Raw genomic sequence first — 25,385 nt, forward strand, 5'->3', positions numbered from 1 at the left:
AGAAATAATCAGAAATAGGCAGAAATAGGCAGAAATAGGCAGAAATAGGCAGAAATGAGCTGAAATAGGCAGAAATAGGCAGAAATGAGCAGAAATAGGCAGAAATAGGCAGAAATAGTCAGAAATAGTCAGAAATAGGCAGAAATAGTCAGAAATAGGCAGAAATAATCAGAAATAGGCAGAAATAGGCAGAAATAGGCAGAAATAGGCAGAAGTAAGCAGAAATAGGCAGAAATAGGCAGAAATAGGCAGAAATAGGCAGAAATAAGCAGAAATAGGCAGAAATAGGCAGAAATAGGCAGAAATAGGCAGAAATAAGCAGAAATAGGCAGAAATAGGCAGAAATAGGCAGAAATAGGCAGAAATAAGCAGAAATAGGCAGAAATAGGCAGAAATAGGCAGAAATAGGCAGAAATAATCAGAAATAGTCAGAAATAGGCAGAAATAGGCAGAAATAATCAGAAATAAGCAGAAATAGGCAGAAATAAGCAGTCTCTGGACTCAGAAAGGGTGGAAATTGCCAATAAAATCATCTCTGCAAAACACAAAATACCACTGACCCACCTGCTGAATCACCATCAGCACCCAAGGGAGTGTTACAACATGGAGATAAATTGTCCCTGCCCCAAATTCTTCCTTTTAAACTTGTGGGGTGACTCAAGCAGCAAAATCAAAAAGAGCAGGAATAAAGGGCTCAGTTTACAGCAGGAATTTTATCATACCTGTGGACACCAAGGTATTTTCACAGTGAAATAAGTCTTAGTCCATTATCTGCTAAATAAATATGATTATTGCTTTGTTTTTCTAGTCTTTGATAATAAAATTACTGCTTATGATAACACAGGTAAAGCTCTAATTAGTTTTCTTGGTTCTATTAATTATAATACCAGCAGCTGCCTTTGCTCAGGCAGGTAAAATTAGGTGTGTGGCAAATTCAGTTTTTTCTCTTCTTCCTCCTCCCTCCTTCCTCCCTAACTGAGGAGCAACTTCAATATTGGTTGAAAAACATCTCCATGCTCTAAGTGTGGGTACAAAATCCAAAAGCCCCTGAAGTTTAGGCAAAGGCTCTGAGGTTTGTATGAGGTTTTTGAACAGCAAAAAAGCAAAAAAGCCCCCAAACACCTTCAATTTCCTCAACTTAGCACATTTTTAAGTGAGGAAAGAACATGCCAATCAATAGATTGATATAAAAATTATTCCCTTTCCTAATTATCTCCATTTTCTTGGCCAAGTAGAGCATTCACATGATCTTTATTTTGGGATACACACACAGTACAATCCCTGCTGGCTGGAACGTGACTGTCTCCTTTGGATACTTTTCCCAGATGAGGTAGGGAACTGATCCCTTGGTTTATTAAGTGGAGACCTGCAGGTTTCTCAGTGTTCTGCCTCCCCTGTGACAGGAATATCTTTGGGGATGATGGAAACAGCTGCACAAGAAAGTGGCTGGAGCCTGTCACAGTTGAAGCTGCCTGACCAAATGTCTGGGGGTGGATGTGCAGCATCCACAGCTGTCTTTTATAAAGGCTATTTTTGCAAGGCATGTGCTTCTGGAATTGGTTTTCCAGGTGGCAGAAGTGTTCAAATAACCTCTGCAAACACGGATTTTGCACTTTGCTGTAAGGCCCAAAGGTGATTGTCCCTGAAATCCAACCCCAATGGCAAAAGCTTTGTTGTAACCCTAACTGGAGAGAAAGGTGTGTGCCCTAACTGGAGAGAATGGAAAGGTGTGTGCCCTAACTGGAGAGAAAGGTGTGTGCCCTAACTGGAGAGAAAGCTGTGTGCCCTCATGTCTCATTAGGGGCTTTTGGATTAGGTTCTTTTTCCCTTTGAACTGAAGATTGACAAGAGGGAGGCAGTTTTCTCTTGTTTGGTCTCAGTTGTTTATTTTTTCTTATCAGCATTACAATGTACAAGGAGCTACGTGCACTATGATAGAAAAGGGGTAAAATGGCTAAAAAAGATCTTCTTCAAGGTCTTTTATATGTCCATTTACCCAATTAACAGATGCCAACTAAATTATTTTTCTTAGTGACCCAATGACCCAACACCTCTGTGCTGCACTACGGAATTTTCTATCCAATCACTTACTACCACCCAAAAACCCCCAGGAGAAGAACATGGAGAAGAAAGAAGAAGGACAAGAGACAACACCCTAAATCCTCCACCTTGTCTCCTGTTCTCTAAACTAATTTTTCACCCAGTGATTTAAGAAACTTTCTAATCTACACACTTACACTTTTCCTATTTATCTTTAACATTTGTTTTCATGTATCACCATGAAAACGTGCTCATGAATTTCATATTATATGAAATTCAGTGTTTCTTTGAATCCTAGAACTAAATATTAGAAACAAGGGCACACACTCTGGATCTCAGGCTCCAACACCCTAACTGGAGAGAAAGGTGTGTGCCCTAAATGGAAAGGTGTGTGCCCTAAATGGAGAGAAAGGTGTGTGCCCTAACTGGAGAGAAAGGTGTGTGCCCTAACTGGAGAGAAAGGTGTGTGCCCTAACTGGACAGTCACTGCCTTTCCCTGTCTGTGAAAGGGGAAGAAATGACAAATTTGGGATCTTTTTGCAGATTTGGATAAATGTGACGTTTACTTCACTGGGGTTAAGGTGTCACCTGTGAGCTTTGGAGGGAGAGGTGGGAGATGCTGCTCTGCAGGGTGGGAGCTGGCAGGGTGGGCACTGTCCCCACCTGAGGCTGAGCCCCTGGAGACACAGAAACCCTCGAACTGCAGCTGCCAAGTCAGTGGCTCACACTGAAAAATCCACCAAAAGGGTCGAGCACCGTGCTCTGCAGCAGGGAATTGACCCCTTGGGTTAGGAAGTGGAGACTTGCAGGAGGTTTTTTAGTAAAAAACTCCTTAAAAGTCGCTGTGTTCCTAATGCTGAGCTCATTTCAGAGCCATGTCCCCATCACTGCCAGCAAACACTTTTGGGGATGCTTGAACAGAGTTGGTAACTTTTGGTAAAACATCTTGTGATTATTTAGAGGAAGGAGGAGAAGAGGGAACAGGGAGCATCCAGCTTCTCTTCCTCTTCCTCTGAAACCAAAGGAAAAACCCTGGGTGGTGCCACACAGAGATTCAAAATCTGCTGATGACCAGATGGGATGGGAGAATTGGGGAGAGTGGGATTTAATCTACACAGGAAAAGTGGCGAAATAGGGGAGTCTGCTCCCCAAAACTTTGCAGCACAGGTGGAGAAGTGAAAACAAGAAAAGACTTCTTGGGAATCATCATGGCCAAAAAACAGAATTATTTTTATCTGCAGGAGTTTCTGTTCTAAGAACAGTGTGCTAACAGCCTGACCACAAGTTTTGCAGCCAGTTGAAAGACTGCCACTGTTTTCAATTTATTTTGGACCACATTGTATGCAATTCATCTCGTGATGTAGAATTCCTGATTTTTCCCCTGGAAATAACCCTGCTGTGTTATGTATTTTCTGATGCCACTTCCAGCAGAGTATAAAGACAATGACAAATGCTGGAAATTCAGAAATTCAGAGGAAATCTTTGCTCAGGTATTTCAGCTTAGTCATACCCTGGCTGATCCTACAGTAAATCTGCATGTCAATATTTATCTTATGTAGGCCATCTGCTGTACTCCTGACACAGGAATTCCAGAGGATATGGGAAAAAGAAAGAAATCATTTCTGCAAAAAATTCTAAAAAAAGACAATAATTATCAACAGTGGGTCTCCTTAAAATAGGCCTGGAAGTTTGCTGTGACTCAACGTGTTTTAAGGAAAGAAAAATGTTATTTTAACGACAAAGCCAGCAAATTCTACCCTTTAGATTCCACAGCAGTAATCTCTGTAAAACCCATGATTTAAAAGCTGCTATTTCTCACCATCTGAAGCTAAGTGCATTTTTTTATTCTAACAAATCTGAATAAAATTAGAGCACTCTGCATAAATTCTCCCTGCCTCTGCGCCTGCTGTCTTAGCTCGAGGCAGAAGCAGATGCCTGTGATTTCTAAGACTGTCAAACCAGCACCATAAGCCAAAGCTACGTTCACCTTAAAAAACCACGAAATTTATTCCAGCTTGGTAACAAGCTGGTCCATTATTTCAGGTTTTTGGTGCCAGTGTTCTGCTTTTTAAAGGCCATCTGAAACCTCACAGGCATTTTTGACATTTTCCCATTAACAGGGTTGATATTTGGGGGACTGAGACTGCTTTGTGTCCAGATTTAAACTTTTAATACCTTAGATCTGTCACTGGTTCACGGGAAGATGCTATTTTTATTTTTCTCATTATCAGTTCTTAAAAAAAAAAAAAAAAGAAGAAGAAGAAAGAAAAAAGAAAAAAAATATAACACATTTCTCATTTAATATTAATTGGAACATATTTTTCCCTGTAGCAGTTTGCTGATTATGAATTTCAATGCCACGTTGCTAATAGTGCCTATAAATAGAAAATAAGCCTTTTCTGTGAAATGCCCAGCCAGAGCAAAGGCTCATTAATCAGAGAACAGGTAGAGCCCAAGAGCCCAGCCTGACTCTGCTCATGGAAACTCAGGCTGACAGAGCTGTCTGAGCGATAACCACAGCACTTTGCTCTGTGCACAGGGAGAAAGTTTAGTCAAGTGTTCAAAATATGGAAATAAGAGTGAAAATGCCTGTGTTGCTCCTCCTGCTGACTGGCTGCAGGCACATCCCCTCCCTGTGATTTAATCACTGACAGAGGAACCTGCAGCATTGCTCAGATATAGCAAAAAAAGCAAAAAAAAAAAAAAATATTACATCATGGAGAGTGAAAGGTGGAAGTGTGTAAATCACAGGGATTCGTGTGGCAATTTAACAGGTGATGGTCATTTTGGGCTGGATGAATCCTGGGGTTGGATTCCACGGATCCTGCAGGGAGGGCATTGAGTACAGCCAGGAAAAAATGGTTCATGGTTCATGTCTGCCAGCCATGGACCAGGGAACATCACAGAGATCTGCACCAAAACCTGACCAAGGCAGCTCTTGGTTCCCAGTTTGGGACTGGCTAATTGGGCAGGGAGTGGTTTAATCCGGAAAGAAAAGGGCGGGTTTTGTGCTGGTTGTGTAAAATCAATCCCAGCTTACTTCTGACCCTGCTTTGACCTCATTTCTGCTCTTAATAGAAATAAGAATAGTAACAATGGCACCTTTCACCCCCAGGGATTTCAAACCATTGGGAAAGTGACTGGTGGCTCAGTCCTGAGGCTGACGAGTGAGATCTGTGTTTGTGTTCAGGCTCAGCTGTTTATTATTCCTTATCTACATGCCATATTTACAGAGCACAAGGAGCTATGTACAGTAGGCTAACAAGGTGCAAAATGGCTGGAGAAGTTTCTCTTCAAGGTCTTTTAAGTGTCAACCCAACCAGCAATGAAATGCCAAGTAACTTATTCTCATTATTAACCCAATAACCCAACACCTGTGTCCTGCAATGTGGATTCTTTCATCCTAATATTACCCAAAAACCCCACAAGAAGAAGAAGAAAGAGAAGAAGGAGAAAAAGACAATGCCCTAAATCTTTCATGTTGTCTATTATTCAGTAATATAGCTAAAACTCCAAACTCTTTCTCACCCAGTGACTTAATATAATTCTGTCCAATTTACACACTGACATTCTCAGTTTCTCTACTTAGTTCTAGAAGCTTTTTCCTTGGGTTTAAGTTAAACTCAGTGTTCTCTTGAGAGTCAGAGCTTGTCAGCACAGATGAGGGAATATTATTTCCAACAGGAAAGCTGCATCCTCTGAGCAGAGAGGTGAGAGTTTTTATGAAGGAATCTGTAGAAATTCCTTCTCCTTAAGAGGGGACTGACATCAGAGGGGGCTCTGACCCACTGGGACCTTTGCAGAGCCTGAGTTGAGCCTCGATGGGCAGAGATGGGGGCAGCTCCCATTGTCCAGGGATCAGGAGAATTAAAACAGATCCAATTCTGCCACCTGCTGCTCCCCTCCACACCCACAGCACCCACACTGTCACTGCAGCCAGCCCTGCTCTGCTCTGCTCTGCTCTGCCTGGGATTTTACTGAGGTTGTTGTTTTTAAGCCTAAAAAAAACCACCCAAGGGGTTCAATTAAGTGCTCTGCTTTCAATATTTATATTAACAGCAGGAATGCAAACTGTCCCTGCAGCGTGTAGAGATAAAGGTGATGAAGAACATCCACACCTGCCTTACAAAAACAAAGCCTGGGATTGTGCTAAGTATTCTAAATATTCTAAAGGAAAATTACTAATAATGCAAAGGGGGGAGACTGGGCTGTTCAGTGATGGAACCAGAGGTCGTGACTGCTGTAACTAAAGGTGCTTTCAAAGCTCAGGTGTTTGGGGGAACTGATGAAAAATGCAGGTTTGTCTGTACAAACCAGTGGGGTTCCCAGCTCCCCTCGGGAGATCTCCAAGAGAGAAGATTAAATTTGGAAGCTGGCTCCATGGGCAGCCAGCAGCAACCAGGATGTGCAAAGCCACGGCTTCTGTATCACTGTAGAAACTCAAAATTGCTTTACTTTTAACTCCAAAAATCCAAGATTTTCTCTTTATATGCTGCTAGGCTGAGGCACCCAAGGGGCTGAGGTTCTTAAGATGCTTCTCCATGAGCATTTTCCTGTTGGTTGTGAGTTTTCCCCACCTTGAGGTGAGGACAAGGCTCTCACCTTCCACGGCAGCAGAACCTGCAAGTGCTGACACCAAGGATGTCCAGGTTGCCACAGGAGACTGGAGTTGTTTGGGACTTAAAGGAGACCATGGATTATTCCTTCATGGACCCTCAACTTCCTCTCAGGCTGTCAAGGACAAGGGCTCCCATCAGCTCAATGCTCACTTCATATACAGTGCTAACTAAATTTAGTGTCAAATCTGCTGTGAACATTTCCAGCTTGTAATATTTACCTGACAGGCATCCAGACCCTCCTGTCCAAACACACAGTTCCTCAAATTAGACACAAAATGTGTCCTGAGACAGCAGCCTAAATTCCATATTTACAGCACTGGAGCAGGTAAGTACATATTTACACAGCCAGTTCTTATTTTAAAGAAGTCGACTGGCTTGTTCAGGGTGGTTTTTAAAGTGCTGATGGAATATTGAAGAGCTGGGAGGTTTGGGAGCTCTCTGGGTGTTTACAGCCAGCCCAGCTTCCACCTGAAAACTGGGAACAAAATTTCTGGGATCTGTTTCTTGGATTCAGTCCTCAGGGGTTCTTGCAATTGAAAGAATAAGAGTATTTCTATATTCTATAATATATATTCTTATATAAGTGACCAAAAAAGAGCAACTCCCTCTGAAATGACTGTGCCCAGAGATTTTTTTCCCTTCTTAACAAACATTATTGCTCCCAAACAAGTACTTTTGTATTTATGTAACAATTTCCTTATGGGTCATTGTTAAATAGAACTTGGGTCCTTCTCTACCCAGAGCCAATGCCCCCATCACTGCAACTATAAAATTATGTCCATTATACCCTGTCAGGGCAGTTCTTCTCTGCACCAACAAGCTCAAGAGTTACATCAGAGTTAGATATAAAAAATATAATTCCATTCTGCACCACATCTTCAGTCCTCCAAACTTATTCCTTTGTGAAGTAAATGTCCCTCAAAGAGCCTTTTGAACTTGTGTAAGTTCTAAATCATAAGAAAGCAAGAAAAAAGGAAAGAACTGAGAGAATGTCTTCATCAGAGTCTGCTCATGGCACAAACCGGGCTCAGGATGTGCTGGAACAATTTTGTTGCTTTCAGCTGCTCTTGGAGATAAGTGAAAATAAATGAAATATGTCTGTGATGAAATATGGCTGTGATGTATAAATTAGTAAGAAGTTTCTGCACAGAAAGTGTCACGATGGGGAAGTTCATCCACTCTTAGTTCAGGTGAATCAGCAGGGCCTTACTCTGTGTAGTGGTTTAGATTTGCTGATTTGAGTTTCTTGATTAATGTACTAAATGTGGTGGATTAATGTACTAAAGAATGTGGTGGATAAAATTATTAGTGCACTTATTTTTCGTTGTGAGATATGGATTAGGAGGAGGCTAAAACAGGCTTAAACTTTAAAAGGTATAAAGAAACTTTATTAATAAGAATAATATATATATATAATTATATATAGTAATATTTGTATATTATATATTATATATTTATATTATATATTATATATTTCTATATACTATATAATATTTATATATATTATTAATAATATAAATATAATAATATATAAGAATAAGGAGAATTAGAATAAAACCTTTAGAATACTTTTCGCTGCTTAACTTCTTTTTTTTTTTAATTTTTTTAACTGGTAACATAGAGACAAAGCCTGGGTTGTTAAATCAGTTACTAACTATATAACACATGATATATGATATATGATATATGATATATGATATATGATATATGATATATGATATGATATATTATATATATATATATATATAATATCATGTTATTCTCTTAATTAACAACTTCTCTTTGTGAAAAATGAACATATTACAGCCCAGAATTTCTGTTGTACATTTTCATGACTTGGCTGAAAGTTTTATTTACTAAAAATGGATTTCTGAGTTATTGCAGACTTGCAATGACGAAATTTCAGATTTTCTCACCTCTCTTCTGCAGCAGCTGTGAACATCTTAATTCTTTCAGATTTATGTGTTCTTGAAGCACAGGCAAAATAACCTCTATTTCAGTGGGTTTATCATGAATAAAAGTCCCTGTAATTTCTGAATATTCGAATGAGTTTTGTGCTAGACATAAAAAGGGTATTTATAATTTAGGGAACCTCCAGCACAGAATTCTTGTCACTGATTAAACAGCAAGAATTAGTGTCTCTAAGCTATGGGTGTAGGAGTCTTTCAGTTTTATCTGCCATTCCTACCTCAATTGACTTCTGCCAAAAGCAGAATTTGGGAACAATCATGTCTATATTTACCTTTACCTGTGGGCACAAAGCAGACAGGCAGGCCCAGAACCTGGGATTGTGACCCATTGACAATGGTCAGAAAGAAAATATAAATGAGATATTCTTGGAAATATAAATGAGATATTCTTTGAAATATAAATGAAATATTCTTGGAAATATAAATTAAATATTATTGGGAATATAAATTAAATATTCTTGGAAATAGAAATAATATATTCTTTGAAATAAAAATGAAATATTCTTGGAAATTTAAATCAGATATTCTTGGAAATATAAATGATATATTCTTGGAGCAGCCATGTGTTTGCAGCGTTGCTTTCAGCTGTGGCTCAGGGGTTTTGGGAGGTTTTGTCTGGAATAATTTAGGTCAGCCACATTTTGTAGGGAAAAAAAAGAAGGGGAAAACCTTAATTATCAGAGATATTCAGTCTGAAATTTTGTTGTGTGGAATATTTGAGATAAAGATACATTCAGGTTTCGTTTTGGGCTGGTTGGTGTTTGGCTCCACCACCACTGAGCTCAGGCCTGGATTCATTCAGGAGTTCAGCTGGAGCTGGGCTGAGCACCTGTCAGGAAGGTGGAAATTTCCAGGTGAAAACAGCTGAAAGGAAATATTTTGGAGATATTTTAGGGCTGGGTATCACCAATCCCATCTGACCTGCCTGGTGCATCCTCCTGTTTAAGGAGCTCTCCACCAGAATAAATTTCACCAGGTTACCTCGGGCTCCCCGGGTGTTGTGCTTGCAGATTTAATTGTAAATGGCTCAATAAAAACAGATCATTCTTGTGGCAGGGCAGCTCTTGGGTTTTGGAATTAATGTTTTCATACAAATTTCATAGGTGGTTCTTGTGCATCTCAGTAATTCCCTGCACATCAAGCCACTCATTTTTTCCATATGTGAGCTTTGCTTTTAAAAGCGCAGTAGATGATAAACATAAATGTTTCATTTGTTATAAATATTGAATAATTATAAATAATTGATGAGCAGATTTGAAAGCAAACTGATTCGAGTTGTGTGAAATTAAGGTTACCTTTGTATAATTTTCTAAGCTGTATTCTAGATATTATCTGTGCTGTGTTGTGCTAGAGAGGTGCATGCCTGATTGGTGCTGTCACAAAAAATATCAGCAGATGGGAACAAACCAAACAATTCACTTTTAATAGCTATATTGGCAATAAAATTAATATGGAGGACTTCCTGGTGGATACAAGAATTTCTGTACCCACCAATTTTCACTCCACTGTAATTTATTCTTTATGGATTATCTCAGAGATGTTTTTCCAAGAGAATGTGTTTAATAGCACAGCACTAATAGCTAACTGTGATTCAGTGACTTTCACCTATTTTGCTTGCATTTTTTTCTAATTGCCTTTGATCTCCCCGGGGCTTTGAAGCCTAAAAAAACCCATATAATGCTTATTTAATTACCAGGGCTCTTGCATCTCTGAGAGATCTCATCAAGGACGCTGCTTTCTGGTGCCTGCATTCAGCTGGGGGCTGTCCCCAGATGGTTTTGGGTGTCTCAGTCCCTTTCCCAATAGGTGCCACTGTTGCTCTGCACGTCTGAGTCCTCAATGTCCTTTATTTGAAAACCCAACCTTGAAAATGAAAATCTAAATCACAGTGACTAAAATGTTGCCCAGGTAAAACTCCATCCAGACTACGGCCAAGGGCTGGTCCGTGCCAGGACTATGGTATACGCTTTATCTGTTCCTAAAAATAATTATAATATTGCTAATCTGGAGCATTAAAAAAATGAATTGCATTAAATTAATTCCAGATATATTGAATGGAAGCCTTTAAGCTGCTGCAGGTTTATTGTTGAGCCTCAGACCAAGAGCAGCTGAGCTTTGCACATCTCTGCTCTGGGCCAAATGTGATTTAAATGCAGAAGTTGCATATTGGAGCAATAAGAATTTGGATTTGTACCAGCACTTCTTGCATAGGAGCAAAGCCTCAGGGTGGCCTATCCAGCAGTGAAAAGACTCCCCAGATCTATTTCCTCCAGGTTTGCTCTCTGCTAATGCAAGGTCAGCTAATGTAGTTTGCTTTGCAGCTTATCTGCTGTTAAGTGCTTTCCCTGTGTAAAGCCAAGGGGAATCAAGGTCTCCCTGTTTCCTGCTCAGGGAGGAACCTGGCCTCACCTTGTCCTTGGACATGCAGCTGCTTCCTAAATTAGCTTTGTTCTTAGATGTTTCAGACGTGCTATGGAATAAGACAAGGTTCTTTTCTGCTCTTTCTTCAAAGAAACACGTAGAAAGCTGTGCAAAAATGAAAAAAAAAAAATATAAAAACAAACCGGAGGGCAAAGCAATTAAGAGTTTTATGTCCTTTCAAGTTCCATCCCAATTGTTTCATGTTTTGGCTTGGTTGGTGGTTTTTTTTTTTTCACTGCAACTATTTATTGACTAAAAACTAAGAGATGAAAAATTGGTTTTCAGTGATTTAATATCTTCTGAAATAGTCCTGCAGGTCAGGATGTAACCCAGCAACTTGTTCTAACTGGTCTAAAGCTGTCTGCCTGTATAACCTAATTCTCCTTCCTTCTGCATGGAGCAGCTCCCACGAGCAACAAGCTAAATTAAGCAGTGCTTAAGATCACCCTAAGCAGTTTACACAGGGGCATCCCTGGCTCCTCTGCCTCTCACCAGTTGCCTGATGATTTGCAGATATTCTGCCCCTCTTCAAAGTCCAGGTCTCCACCAACATTTTGGGGAGGACATCCCTGGTTGGGGATGATGAGTTTTAGGTGGTTGTGCCAGCTGAGAAGTAGCAAATGCAGAAATTCTTGTGCTTTCACAGGAAATAGGGCAGATACTGGACATCACTCAACTTCTTTCTAGTGCAGTTTTTCATCAGGTCTTCAAGACGACCATAGAGAATAGGTTATTCTGAGACAAGATTAAATGTTAGAAATTATAGAAATAAATTTTTGGTCTGAGTGTTTTCACTCCACAGTTGTCATATGGAATGTTTGTACTATTTTGACAGCAGATTAAGGACAAAATGGATCTTTTTTTTCCCAGGGCATGTGTGTCCACCCTCTGGCTGGAAGAGAAAAATCACTGTTAGATACAGACAGATGCAGTCATGTTATCAATCAGATAATTCAAATTCAGAGCCTCTCTGATAGATATTGGAAAACTTAGCACAGGTAAACTTTTACTTAAAAATTCAGAAAGATAATAATACTCCACAAATTTTCCTGTTGGTTGTATCCCACAGCTCTCCTTGTTTTTAACTGATATTGGATAGGGGAGAGAAATCTCTTCATGGACACTCTCCTTCCATGCTTCCTGTGCTGAATAAGGATTGCTGTATGAATAACATATCCACTTTATTAATCCAAAAAATAAAGCACTGACTGGGTAAGAAAGTAGCCAAAAGTCACCACAAGATCCATTTCCAGAATTTAAACAGAAGGAGGTTCCTGTCTCTAAATCTATATATTGACCAGTGCACCATGTTCCATTTCACTGAATTATCAATGCCAAGAACTACCAAGAATGGGGAACTCTGATTTCTGAGGAATCCAGGCCAACTCCAGCTGCAGAGGGGAGGCAGCACAGCTTGTAGCTGTGTCCATTGCAGTTCTCAGCACACTCTTGATGCTAAATTTTGGCTTCTTGCTTCCTGACAGATGAAAAGTGCTGCGGTGGCAGGCCCCAAAATGAGATGCACATGATGCTGTTGTGCACAGCATTCAGATGGCTTAGTGTGGTTTAGAGCCAGACTGTATTTTTGCCACTGATATCACCCACCTTTGTCAGTCTTTGTGTTACTTATAATTTAATCCCTGAAAATATTTGCATTTCAAGTGAGTTTCCACTTAACTTAAGCAACTGCATCTGTATGTCATGAGATGTGATCAGTGTGATTTCAACACTTGCATCATGGATTTGCAGACACATTTAAGAAGGCTGAAAATGAAAAGCTGATTGCCTTGTGCTGCTTAAGGGTTTCATGCAGCAGCATTGCATATCCAACCCTCCAGCTGCCTGTCTAGGCACAGAGTGATAACAATACTTGGGGGTGGAATACTTGGAATACTTGGTGGAAGGGACGTTCTAGCAGAAGATGCTTGTGGGAAAAGTGTTGTATAAGTTCTGATCCTCATTTAAGTGCAGTTTGTTTATATGAATTGGAGGTGTGCTGATTAAAATAATCCTATTTTACCAGCAAGCTGCTCTTAGAGCCCAGGGAATGCCCTGAAGACATAATAGCCAGTCCCAGGTGGGAGGAACACCCTGGTTTTCCTCCTGTGCCCTGGTAACCCCCAAGGCACAGACTGGGAAACATCCAGGGAGTCCCAAGCAGTGTGTGCTGGTTGCCTGCCTCAGGAAGGATTCCCTCTGGAATCCAACCTCCAAGGGAGATCTGGTTTGGATGTCACAGAGCTACAGTGCCTTCCTTTACACAGACACAGTTGTTTAAGGATATATAAAATAGGATTTAAGTATTAGTCACAGATCATCGTTGCCTGGAATGTTGGCACACACAACCCCACGCTGGAATTTTCTGTTCCTCACCTCAAATTTCCCCATTGTGGTTCTCCTTTCTGTTTGGTCTGTGAGCTGGGAAGCAGATGAGGCTGTTCTGTATGAGATGCTGCTGAGTTTGTAAATGTGAGAGATACACAACACTCAGCATTGCTGAGGCAGCCCAGTAACCACAGCAGCTCTGTCCCAAGTGGTTTTTTGAGAAGAAGTCCATGTTCTTTGCCTCAGCTGGTAGAGTCAAGGGGTAAAAGCAGCCACTGTAAAATTTTGGATTGGTTCCTTAGTGTAAATAAAAGATACTGCATTGCACTTGAAAAATGATCTGTGCTTTGGTTAATTTGGTTAAATATCCTCACCTGCCATGGGAATTAGCCTCTGAAAAGGATGAATGAACCATTTCTCCCATTCTCCCCCAGCACTCCCCCATCCTGCTTTGTTCTATTTCTGCTGCAGCAGACTGCAACACATTCTGGCTTTTGGTTCCAGGAAAAAAAACCTAAAGGAAGCAATTTTAGCAGAGTCAGGAAGATCTGCTTGAACAGCTCTAATACTGAACCTAACTGGCATGTTTTGACAAAGTTAAAAGTCTAATGACAAAATTTTGCTGAGCTCTTAAGCAGGGCATGAAATCTATCGAGCAGCTCTGCTAGCAAAGATGATCATGTTTCTACAAGCAAATGAGACCAATATCCAGATTACTAAAGATCCTCCAAGTCATAATAAGTATTAAAGTCTGGAAGGATTAGTGAAGTCTCTCTTGCATGATCTTGGTAAATATTACTGTCTATATTGCTGTATAGTTGTGAGTGGTACAGCAGCCTCAAGTGACTGCCCCAAGTGCCATTTTTAATTGGCCAATATTATATCCAGTGTGAAACCCTCAATGCAACCTATGCTTGGGCATTGCTTCTGCCTGGCTTAAGGAGAGGAAGGGCAAATCATAAACAGAATTAATTAATACAGGCCAAGAAAGAGGCTTATCCTTCTCCCTCTTATTACTCTTGTGAGCTGAGGCTGGACTCCAGCTGAAGCTCTAGCTGAGGTTCTGACCTGCTCTGTTTCTGCCCTCACCTTCCTGACCCTCCCCTTCTTTCTCTCCTGATCTTTCCCTTGTCCTCTTCCCCAGTCAGTTTACAACAAGAGCTGTAGTGGAGTATTTGAGTCCAGTTTTCCACCAATCCTGCCCATCTTTTTGTGTTGCAATCATATTTGTTTGTCCCACCAGCACTCCCCTCCCTGTCTGATGGAACTGTTCTTCAAGTTATGTGGGTGAAACATTACTCAGTAGTCCAGTGCTAAAACTGGGGCAAAAAGGGGCTCCAGTTCTGCCTCTGTGCTGAGGAACACGGGTGATGTTGGCCATGGAACCATTTGTTTGTTGTGCCCAGTGACAGAGAACACGTTTGACACAGCATAACATTTCCTTACTGTCATCATATTTATTATTTTATAACCCAATAACGTCAGCTGGGTTTTATTCTCACACCACACACACCTGCTAACACACAGCTTCTCTTCACACAGATATATTTTATTTTAAAGTGGAACATCCCAGGATGTCCATTCAAAGAACTGTCCTTTACTAACAGAGCTAAAGATAAGGGCTTGCAGCACGGTACAAGCTTGTATAAGGTTTGCATATTCCATGTTCCAACTAACAGCTGGAATGAGGTTCTGATGAGCCTTGTTTATCATTGTTAATGGCTGCCCCTGATTCACTACCCATAACCTGACATTAAATATCCTAAAAAGATATTTTCCTACGTTGAGGCATGAACAGACTCATGGAATCTAAGATGTTTACTATAAGCTTTTTAGGAAGTTAACAACCCTGTCCAACCCCCTTTTCCCAGATGGAAATGACAAACCACAATAATCATATAGACTTATGATCCCGTGGAATCCATCCTCGAGGTGGTACCAGGTCACTCGAACCCCGTTGTCCTCCAGCCTCTTCTTGTACAACAAACCATCGTCCCTCAGCACGTCGTACTCGCAGGTCAGGATGAAGGATTCTGGCAGCTGGTGAACAACAGAGTCTTCAGCCAACAGTGGGCACAGGTTGGGCTCACAGAATCTCTTCACTGTCTCATAAACTTCAGCTATAAAATCAGTGGGCCTAAGTGGCTTCACACCTCTGACCTTAAATTCCTCAGGGATGTTGTCTGGACTCACCCACTTCCTATACTTCAGCCTCATGTCTGGAGGAATATGAGAGCCCTCCAAGACCTCTTGCATGTGCAGTGCATCCCCATTGAGGTACAGCAAAGCAAAGAAAGCAGCACGTTCCCGGAAGAGCAGAGGGACTCCCTGGTTTTGTTGGTAGGATGGCAAATTGAAGTCCAGTGCCTGAAGGCCTGGGTAGATGAGGATCTGAGCACGGAGTCTGGGGAGGTCTGAGCTGCCTGCCAGGGTCTGGCTCACAGCAGCTGCCAGGTTGCCCCCAGCGCTGTCCCCGCAGACAGTGACGCGGGCAGGATCCACGCCGTAGCGCTCCAGGTGCTGCAGGAAGTGCTGGGTGGCGTTCAGACAGTCTTCGTACGCAGCGGGGTATTTGTGCTCAGGGGCTAAACGGTACCTGGGACACGGAGACAAGAGGAAGGAAATGTCAGTAGTAGTAACCAGGAAATGGTCTCATATGCTGCTCTTCAGCCCTGTCATTCTGGGGTGCTTTGGCTCTAGGTTAAGATCTCCAGTGCCCCCAACCAGCATCTCCCCCATATGGGATTGCAGAAATGCTGTAAATGGTGAGTTCAGTCACAAGGGCTCACTCAAGTAGGATTGTCTCTGATTAATGATCTGAACAAGGAATTTTACAGTTCTTAGTGATGGTGAAAACTCCTTCTGTACTCCTGACAAGATTATTTAACAATTCTGTGGGTCTGCTTCCTAGGTGTAAAATGGGAGTGTTACAGTGTGATTATTTTCTTTTCCCATAGCTCCCAGTTGCTTGGAGCATCTTGTTACATGTCCACATGTTCAGCACAAGGAAGACTTTTTTCACCTAAGTTTTTAATTGGCTTTTACAGACTTCCTTAGTGTGCCAAATATTTCCATTTGTATATTTTAAGGAGTATCTATGGGCATGAATATTTAAGGGATGTGGAATCTCCGTTATCACTCTTAATGAATAACTCCGTTATTTCTCTTAATGAATTTGATTGAATCCCATAGGAATTCCTGTGACAAAAAAAGAACATCTCCAACCCCAGTGCAGCTCTGCTGTGGTCCCACAGCAACAATAATCCCCCAACTACAGAAGTGGGTAGTGTTCACTTACTGCACAGATACAACTACCGAGTCACTCTCCCTGGAGAGGTAGCGACACACATTTTCATAGGTATCTGCAAAAGAAATATTGTTGTTAGTGCTTCACTATTGCCCTCAGTTTTGAGACAGCCTAAGGAATGTCCATTCCAGAAAGGCTTCAGACTTCATCCCAAATCACACACTGAAAGCACATTTTAATTCAATCTTCTAAAAAGATGAGAATATTCTTTCAGCACTACTACAGTTCCTCCAGGAACTTACCAAGGCTTCCAAATACCCAGCCTCCTCCATGAAAGAAGAGGATGCCTCTCCTTGGCCCATCTGAGGTAGCTTTAGGCTGATAAACCCTCACAGGTACTTCATTAAACTGCAGATCCTGGATAAAGAGCTTTGGATCCAACCCTAGTTTCCGTCCCTGTCGCACATATCGGCCAAAAGTGATTTGGCTGCAAAGCCCAGTCTTCTCCAAAATCCTTCCCTGTTAAAGACATTAAAGCATCTTTAAAAGTCTGGAGTTAGCCAGGGTATAAAAACTCTGCATTGTACTTACATCAAACTTATTTGGGGAAAACTTTAAAGAAACACAGAATTCTGATTTGGAAACAAAACAATTTTCCCAAGTTCTCACATCCTGCAGTCTGTAGAAAAATTGACTTGCACTACTCAAATCCAATGTCATCGTAATGTCACATCAGAAATGTTATAAAAGTCAGCCCAACTGGTTGTCTTGGAGTACATATTTAAATCATCAGCACTGTCCTGCATTTCTACTTGATAACAACAAAATACCATATGTGGAGACAGTTCTTCATTGCTGAAACTAGTATTCATGAGTTAGACCATAAAACTCAGTGAATCTGCAAATCTAAAGTGCCATGCTGTGCAAGTTAGTTACTGCTTTTAATTCTCACAACAGATCTACTGAGCAAAATGAAGTTGCTTCCTTTCCCAATGGCCTTGCAAGCTAGAATATAAATTTGATGTAATTAGTGAACAAACAAGAAACTGGGACTCAAACAGTTACCATTCACTGTCTGTGGCTGAACAAGATCCCTCTTTTTAATGCCCAGTGAGTCACCTGCTAGTGGGATTCAGGATTGCTGGGCAGCTTTGTCAGTAAATTTAATTTAAAGAGGATGTAAATGGTTTAAGAATCTGTGTGAGGAAAACAAAGTCTGTGTGATAGCAGTGGTGATGTCTGTGGCTAAAGGAGTGACAAAACTGAAGATTTTAAGACATTCAAAGACAGCAAGTAACAGAGGCAGAGCTGAGGAGGGCTCTAATGCCGTTTATGCAACGCTGCCACAGGGAGCCCAGGGATTAAGTAAAGGAGCCCTAACCGGATTGTGTGCCATAATTGTCAGCCGCAGCAGGAGCAGCTGCAGCTTTCCTTGGGCAAGGTGATTTCGCCTGGAGGTGCGGGCACTCACCAGGCAGAACACCAGCCCAGCCCGGAACCCGGGACTGCCACCAGCCGGTCGCAATCTCCGCTAGCTAGAACGAACGAGCACGTTCCCGAACCGGGAACGGGGTTTGCCCGCGACATGGGCACTGCTCCCCGCAGCAGCCCGGCCGGGGGTGCCCGGGGCAGTGTCCGCACCAGGGTGTCCGGCACAGCATCCTCGACCGGGGGCTATCGGGGGCAGTGTCCGGATCGGGGGGTACCCCGGGGCAGAACCCCATCGGGGGTGCTCCCCGCATCTCCTCCCCGTGCTGCGGCACCGCCAGCATCCCGCGGGGACAGCGGGGACAGCGCGGACCCGGCTGCCCGTGTTTGCCGCCCCCCCAGCCCGCGGGTCCCCCCGAACGCCCCCTCGCCCCGCACTCACCAGCGCGGCGGTGCCGAGCAGCACGGTCAGCACCAGGCGCAGCTTGGCCGGCTGGTTCACCCCGGGCGGGATGTCGTAGCCGGGCAGGCCGAGCAGCACCGCGGCCGCCGCCAGCGCCGCCAGGGGCAGGAGCAGCAGCAGCAGCGCGGGCAGCAGCGCCATGGCCCGGCCGCGGCCCTGCGGGGCTCCCCCGGCAGCGCTCGGCAGAGCCGCGGCCCCGTCACGGGCCGAGTGCGGCCGCTCCGCAAAGCCGGCGCAGGGGTCATGGTGCGGGCGGCCGGGGGGAGCCGCGCGGAGCGGCCGGAGGCGCCGGCCGGGTAATCTCGGTTCAAGGAGGCCCGGCGTGACCTGCGCGCGGTACCGGGGAACGGACGGGCCCGGCGCCGCCCCGGGCTGGCACGGCCCCCGCCCCCGGGCGGCTCCCCGCAGCTCCCGCCGCTCCCGGTGCCCGCCGCTCTCGCTGCCGCTCCCGCCGCCGCTCCCGGTGCCGCTGCCCCGCCGCTCCCGGTGCCGCTCCCGCTGCCCCGCCGCTCCCGCAGCTCTCTGTTCAAATCAAGGGCTGGCTGCCCGTGCTCAGTGAAGCGCTGCCCTTGCGCGGGGAAATCGAAGGGAAGTCGGCATTTGTTTTTGTAAAAAGTGCTGTTTTTCTCAGCCCTGAAGGATTTTTTTCCCTTTTTTTTTTTTTTTTTTTTTTTTTTTTTTTTCCTGAGGATTGCCTTAGGATGAGGAGCAATGGGCGTAAATTAAAACGCAAGTTTCATCTCAACATTGCGAAGAACTTCTTTACATTGAGGGTGACAGAGCACTGGGACAGTGCCCACGGAGGGTGAGGAATTTCCCTCTCTGGAGACCATCCAAGTACACCTGGATGTGTTCCTGCGTCACCTGCTGCAGGTGACCCTGCCTTGGCAGGGGATTGCACTGGGTGATCTCCAGAGATCAGTCCCAACCCTAGCAATTCTGTCATTTCCATGTCCTCAGTCTGGCCGTTCTGAGTGTGCTCACTGCTGTTCTTGCTTTCATCAGCAGGGTGTAATGAAGCATCCTGTCAGGGAAAACACTGTCTCATCCTGTAAATAAAACTCAAGCCACGGAGAAAGCACAAATTGACAGATTCTAGCACAGAATCACAGCACAGATTCTGCAAAAGTTAATACTGGAGGACACCCTTTGGAAGAATATGAAAACATTTTGCTTCATATTCTCTCTTTAAGCTGTACTTTTCAGTACACACACATACCAAAAGCCCACTTCACTGATCCTTCCTGCCTTTCTAAAACCTGATGTCAGCATTTCTTCTCAACACTATATCCTTCCCTCAGTGGGCGTAACGGAGCCTTTCCAAAATTAAAGAGGATTTTGTACAGCTACAGTTATTTCAAAATCAGAGCAGCCTTTACTTGTCTCCAGCTAGGGGTCCCCCCATCAACTCTGGCCTTGCACTGCTACTTATGCATTGAATATTTCCTCAGTCTCCTCACTGAGATCTTAATCTCTGCCTGTTTGTCCAGTGTTTTCCCTCCAGCTCAATATCTACCTAGCTTATACTTTTTAGCTAATTGAGTCATGTTTTAGAGCTTATCAGACGGACATCACAAATAACCTGGCTGTAGTGAACAAGATTTAATCCAAATCATTCCACATAGATCATTTGTATAGAAGTAAATCATTTAGTGATTAAAGAAAAGAAATCAATCAAATGCCAATTTGGAAAAAAAGAAGGCACATAGAAAAATTTTAAAGACTAAACTCTCAGGAGTCTCACAAGGGAAAGATCTGTGTTAATTTGAAGTTCATGGACATTAGAGTTAGTATTTTACACATCAAAAGGTATATTCTTGCTGACCAGAAATACCCGAGGTGTGACAGCCTAAGCAGAGACATTAGTGGGAGAAGCATAATGAGAGAGTTAATTTTACAGGCCTTTTATAAATTCAACAACCCTGTCCAATCCCCTTTTCCCAGATGGAAATGACAAACCACAATATTCAAACAGGTTTATGACTCCATGGAATCCATCCTCGAGGTGGTACCAGGTCACTCGAACCCCGTTGTCCTCCAGCCTCTTCTTGTACAACAAACCATCGTCCCTCAGCACGTCGTACTCGCAGGTCAGGATGAAGGATTCTGGCAGCTGCTGAATAATTTCATCTTCAGCAAACAGCGGGCACAGTGTGTTCTCACGGATTCTTTTCACTTTCTCAAAAACTCCAGGCTTGAATTCACAGGGCTTGTGTGGCTTATAGCCCCTAACTTTAAATTCCTCAGGGATGTTGTCTGGACTCACCCACTTCCCATACTTCAGCCTCATGTCTGGAGGAATATGAGAGCCCTCCAAGACCTCTTGCATATTTGATGTGTCCCCTTGTACGTACTGCAAAGAATAGAAAACAGCACGTTCCCGGAAGAGCAGAGGGACTCCCTGGTTTTGTTGGTAGGATGGCAAATTGAAGTCCAGGGCCTGAAGGCCTGGGTAGATGAGGATCTGAGCACGGAGTCTGGGGAGGTCTGAGCTGCCTGCCAGGGTCTGGCTCACAGCAGCTGCCAGGTTGCCCCCAGCGCTGTCCCCGCAGACAGTGACGCGGGCAGGATCCACGCCGTAGCGCTCCAGGTGCTGCAGGAAGTGCTGGGTGGCGTTCAGACAGTCTTCGTACGCAGCGGGGTATTTGTGCTCAGGGGCTAAACGGTACCTGGGACACGGACAGAGACAGCAAAAGTAACAGAAGGAAATGTCATAAGTGTAAATACAAAATTTTTACAGCATCCTGTTTTTCCCTGCGTTGGAGCAATTTTTCCCTCAGAAAAGAAACAGAACATGAAGGTATTTTTATCTACTAAACAGGTATTTGTCCAGTGAATCATCACAGAGAAATGACAGCCATAGGATGGGGCTGCAAGGACATAGCATAGTTGCAATATTCCAAGAGCAGTCCTGATCACAAATTAAGTGATGTAACTTAATTTTCCTCTTCTGGTGTAGACTGCATCTGGCTTGTGGATTAAGTAATTTAATCTATCTGCACCTCATCTTTACTTAGGATATTTCAGTTTTAGAATTATTTTTTCTTTATTTAAATAACTGGGACTGTTATATTTTTCAATATTACTAGTATTAATTAGTAGTGCCAATTAGTAGTATTATTCCTTATTAGCATTTGATTCTTATTGTTAGAAAGCTCCTTGAAGTTCAGAAGGTAATTACACCTGTTTAAATGGATCACTGAATCATCACCTTCCAAGCTGGTTTATTGGTCATTTCTCAACACAATGGAACTCTCTTCTGGAAAGTATTCCTTGGTTTTGTGTGGTGCCAGCATGTCTCTATGTTGGGAGATACATGGACCTTACTGTGGGCTGTGTCTGCACTGTTAGTTGATGTTAGCCTCCCTGATGGAGCAGGGAGAGAAATTAAAACAGCACCCTTGAAATTCTGTCTGGATGCCTGGGATCCTGGGAAAATCATAGAAAATGCTGAGTTGGAAGGGACCCATGAGGATCATAGAGTCCAGCTCCTGAAGAGGAGCATTCCCACCAGCTGCACATCCCTGCAGTGCTGAGAAGCGACAAGAGGCAAAAAGGCTTCTCTGGGGCAGCCGCAGCCGGTCGTAACTCACCCCACGGACACCACCAGCGAGCTGCTTTCCTTGGCAATGTATTGGCAGATCCTTTCATGGGAATCTGAAACAGATGGAAGGATGTTTCGGTGCCCACAAACTCCCTCATCCCTCTCCTCTCTCCCCCTGACCGCTGCCTCCCTTTGCAGCACTGGATGGGAGAGCCCAGCCGAAGTTCAGCCTTCCAGCAGTTGGAAATTATATAACTCTTCTAATTAATTTTTAATTATTTTAATTAATCATAACCAGTATATTAATTATAAACAGTGTGCTAGCCTTAAATCACTTTTAGGCAGCATGTAGCTACCTTTCTCTACACAGGCTGTTACTGTTGACTTGATTGAGAAAATCAGTGAAACTTCTAAAAATTCTGCCAAACTAACCCTGATATGCTTCGAAGAACAAGGCCTGGGAGAGGGTGTGTATTGTTGAAATTGGATACAAGAAGGGCAGAATTTATGGACATTTTGTAGAAACCAGAATATAAAGAAGCAGCTAACAAAAGATTCAGTATATGCATGTTGGAAAGTCCCTACCAGAGGAAAAAGATACTAAAAAGACTAAAGAGGATAGAATACCAACTTCAATAATTTAGAACCAGTGAGGATTAAGTTCTTTGTTTGCTGAAAGTATATAAACAGGTGAAAAAGTTTTATATCAGCGTCTTTGTGGAGGCCGGAATTTTGTCGGCCGCGGCTGAAGCAACCCTTGTCAGGCCAGCTCTGCAAGGCCGGTGCCGGGGGTGCCGTGGTGGCGGCAGAACCGGGCCCGGGACCGTACAGAGGCTACAGAACCGGGCCCGGGGCTGTACCGAGACTCCAGAACCGGGCCCGGGGCCGTACAGAGGCTGCAGAACCGGGCCCGGGGCCGTACCGAGGCTGCAGAAGATCCAGCCGCCGCCGTGGAACAGCAGCACGGCGCTGCGCACCTCGCGGGGCCGGTACAGCCGCACGGGCACCCCCCCGAACCGCGCGTCCTCCTGCCGCACACCCGGCGCTGGGCCCGGCTTCCAGCCGGAGAACACGAAGCGCTTGACGGCCAAGCTGCTGCACAGCTCCAGCTTCTCAAAAATCCTGCCCTGTTGGGAGAGGGAGGACAACCGGGGTGAGCTGAGGGGAGACCGCGCGCGGACAGCCCTGAGGGCGCACCCGGTGAGCGGGAACCGCGTGAGGGGCAGATAGTGAGGGGCAGATAGTGAGGGGAAAATGGTGAGGGGCAGATAGTGAGGGGCAGATAGTGAGTGGCAAATGGTGAGGGGAAAACGGTGAGGGGCAGCAAGAGAATGGGAAATGGTGAGGGGCAAATGGTGAGGGGCAGCAGGAGAAGGGCAAATGGTGAGGGGCAAATGGTGAGGGGCAGCAGGAGAATGGGAAATGGTGAGGGGAAAATGGTGAGGGGCAGCAGGAGAAGGGCAAATGGTGAGGGGCAAATGGTGAGGGGCAGCAGGAGAATGGGAAATGGTGAGGGGAAAATGGTGAGGGGCAGCAGGAGAATGGAAAATGGTGAGGGGCAGCAGGAGAATGGGAAATGGTGAGGGGAAAATGGTGAGGGGCAGCAGGAGAATGGGAAATGATGAGGGGAAAATGGTGAGGGGCAGCAGGAGAATGGGAAATGGTGAGGGGAAAATGGTGAGGGGCAGCAGGAGGAGTGCAAATGGTGAGGGGCAGCAGGAGAATGGGAAATGGTGAGGGGAAAATGGTGAGGGGCAGCAAGAGGAGTGCAAATGGTGAGGGGCAGCAGGAGAAGGGCAGATGGTGAGGGGGCACCTGAAGAAGAGCACTTGGCGAGGGACACTCATTGAACGGGCCCCTGGTGAGGGGCAGTTGGTGACAAGGCTCCTGGTGAGTGAAGGGGAATTGGTGAAGGGGCAGCTGGTGAGGGAGGCCTTGCCAGTACTCCCGAATGTCTCTCATCCCTCTAAGGTTTCTGGGGTTTCTGTTTTTGTCTTCTTAAATAGCATCTCCCTGCTATTTTTTAATTACTGGTACTTCCATTACCCAGCCTTCCATGTTACTGGAAAGGCCCAAGAATGGCCTAAAAATATCATGTGTGCTTAGCTGAAGTGGAAATCAAAGCAATCTCACTTTTAATAAATATTTAATTTTAAATTTAATTAGGGAAGCTCAGCTGATAAAGCTTAGGCTCTTATGGCTGACTTAATCCTTATGTAATAAGGAAAATCTGACTGAGGTCTAACAGAAATTATTTTCCAAAAACTGTCCTGTCAAGTCAGCCTCCAGAAGAGAAAAGCCATCATTTAAGCCTTGATGGAGCTGGCAGAATTCTTTTTACAGAATTTACACATACAACAAAATTAACATCTAACAACATTTCTGGCAGAAGTCATGGCAGAGTTACTCACCAGAGTAGATGCAACAATCAAAACAGCAACAATAAATCGAAGTTTTCCAGGATTGCTCACTCCAGGAGGGATGCTGCAATTGGCATACTCAGTTTGAATTGTTCTTATGATTGCTGCAATGAATGAAGCAACAAAAATCACCAGCAGTATCACTGGAACCAGATAAAAAAATGCCATTTTAGGTACCCAGAGGTGGCTTTCTTCACACCTATCTGTGGTTTGGCTTTTTGAGATAACAGTAACTGGAGCAGACCCAGTTTCAAGAGATCTGTCAGGTGTTGCTCACTTTAAAGTCCTTGGAAATGTTGTGCAATGTGCCAGCAACTTATCACATTGGAGAAGAGTCAATGTCTTTAATTTCCTGTTTATCTTTATGGTAATTGTAGGACTGATAGAGTCTGGTATTGAATACGGAATTCTTGGATTGTGGATGATAACAGTGAGTGCTCAGAGACTGGAGCTGAGTCCTGAATGAAGTTCTAGGCTATGACGAGAGCCAGCAAATGTGGAGATTAAATTATCCCTTGCAATCCATCTGCAGCCACGACGTTCGCTTCCTGCATTGTGGGCATGCTTTACGTAGTTTGGAATACATGCCTTTAACAAGGACATTCAGAAAAGAAAATGGGAGCAAGGGAGGGGTGGGGGAAAAATAGAAGTAACATACTCTGCAAAAGTAAATGCATCAGTCCTATTTTGTTGTTAGATTATTTGGGGCTTGAAGCAACCTGGGCTAGACCAGCAGCCCCTGCCCACGGCAGGGCGTTGGGATGAGATCAGCTTTAATGTTCCTTCCAGCCCAAACCACTCCGTGATTCTAGGGTTCTGTCCAAGCACAAGAACAAGTTTTTCAGCATACCCATATGTTTGATAAACATAAGAAAACGCTTTAAAGTATTTTCCCCATTGTAATTTAA

At 43.9% G+C, this 25,385-nt stretch overlaps 2 protein-coding genes across 2 annotated transcripts; both read right to left on the bottom strand.

Moving 5' to 3' along the window:
• Positions 1-14,903: 14,903 nt before the first annotated feature.
• Positions 14,904-18,939, bottom strand: LOC131587333 (arylacetamide deacetylase-like 4). Its single transcript, XM_058855069.1, has 4 exons — positions 18,493-18,939; positions 16,925-17,141; positions 16,674-16,737; positions 14,904-15,971 (listed from the first exon to the last, which is right to left on the bottom strand). Exons 1-4 carry the CDS (start codon positions 18,652-18,654, stop codon positions 15,197-15,199), a joined length of 1,218 nt encoding a protein of 405 aa, XP_058711052.1. The 5' UTR covers positions 18,655-18,939; the 3' UTR covers positions 14,904-15,196.
• A 1,468-nt stretch (positions 18,940-20,407) lies between these two features.
• LOC131587514 (arylacetamide deacetylase-like 4) lies at positions 20,408-25,063 on the bottom strand. The gene is made up of 5 exons (XM_058855450.1): positions 25,048-25,063; positions 24,469-24,581; positions 22,980-23,184; positions 22,107-22,170; positions 20,408-21,182 (listed from the first exon to the last, which is right to left on the bottom strand). The coding sequence occupies exons 1-5, from the start codon at positions 25,061-25,063 to the stop codon at positions 20,408-20,410; spliced, it is 1,173 nt and encodes a 390-aa protein (XP_058711433.1).
• Positions 25,064-25,385: the final 322 nt, after the last annotated feature.

The sequence above is a fragment of the Poecile atricapillus genome, chromosome 22 (assembly GCF_030490865.1).
Source record: "Poecile atricapillus isolate bPoeAtr1 chromosome 22, bPoeAtr1.hap1, whole genome shotgun sequence".
NCBI classification, from domain to species: domain Eukaryota; kingdom Metazoa; phylum Chordata; class Aves; order Passeriformes; family Paridae; genus Poecile; species Poecile atricapillus.

Excerpts from the sequence above, each read along its gene's own strand:
- LOC131587514 (XM_058855450.1), bottom strand. Across the intron at positions 22,171-22,979 it reads CTGGATCTTCTGCAGCCTCG|ATTCCCATGAAAGGATCTGC; the intron begins GTACGGCCCCGG and ends CATCTGTTTCAG. Across the intron at positions 21,183-22,106 it reads TCGCTGGTGGTGTCCGTGGG|GTACCGTTTAGCCCCTGAGC; the intron begins GTGAGTTACGAC and ends TCCGTGTCCCAG.
- LOC131587333 (XM_058855069.1), bottom strand. The coding sequence starts at position 18,654 with ATGGCGCTGCTGCCCGCGCTGCTGCTGCTGCTCCTGCCCCTGGCGGCG. Across the intron at positions 16,738-16,924 it reads CTGGGTATTTGGAAGCCTTG|ATACCTATGAAAATGTGTGT; the intron begins GTAAGTTCCTGG and ends TTTCTTTTGCAG. Across the intron at positions 15,972-16,673 it reads TCGGTAGTTGTATCTGTGCA|GTACCGTTTAGCCCCTGAGC; the intron begins GTAAGTGAACAC and ends TCCGTGTCCCAG.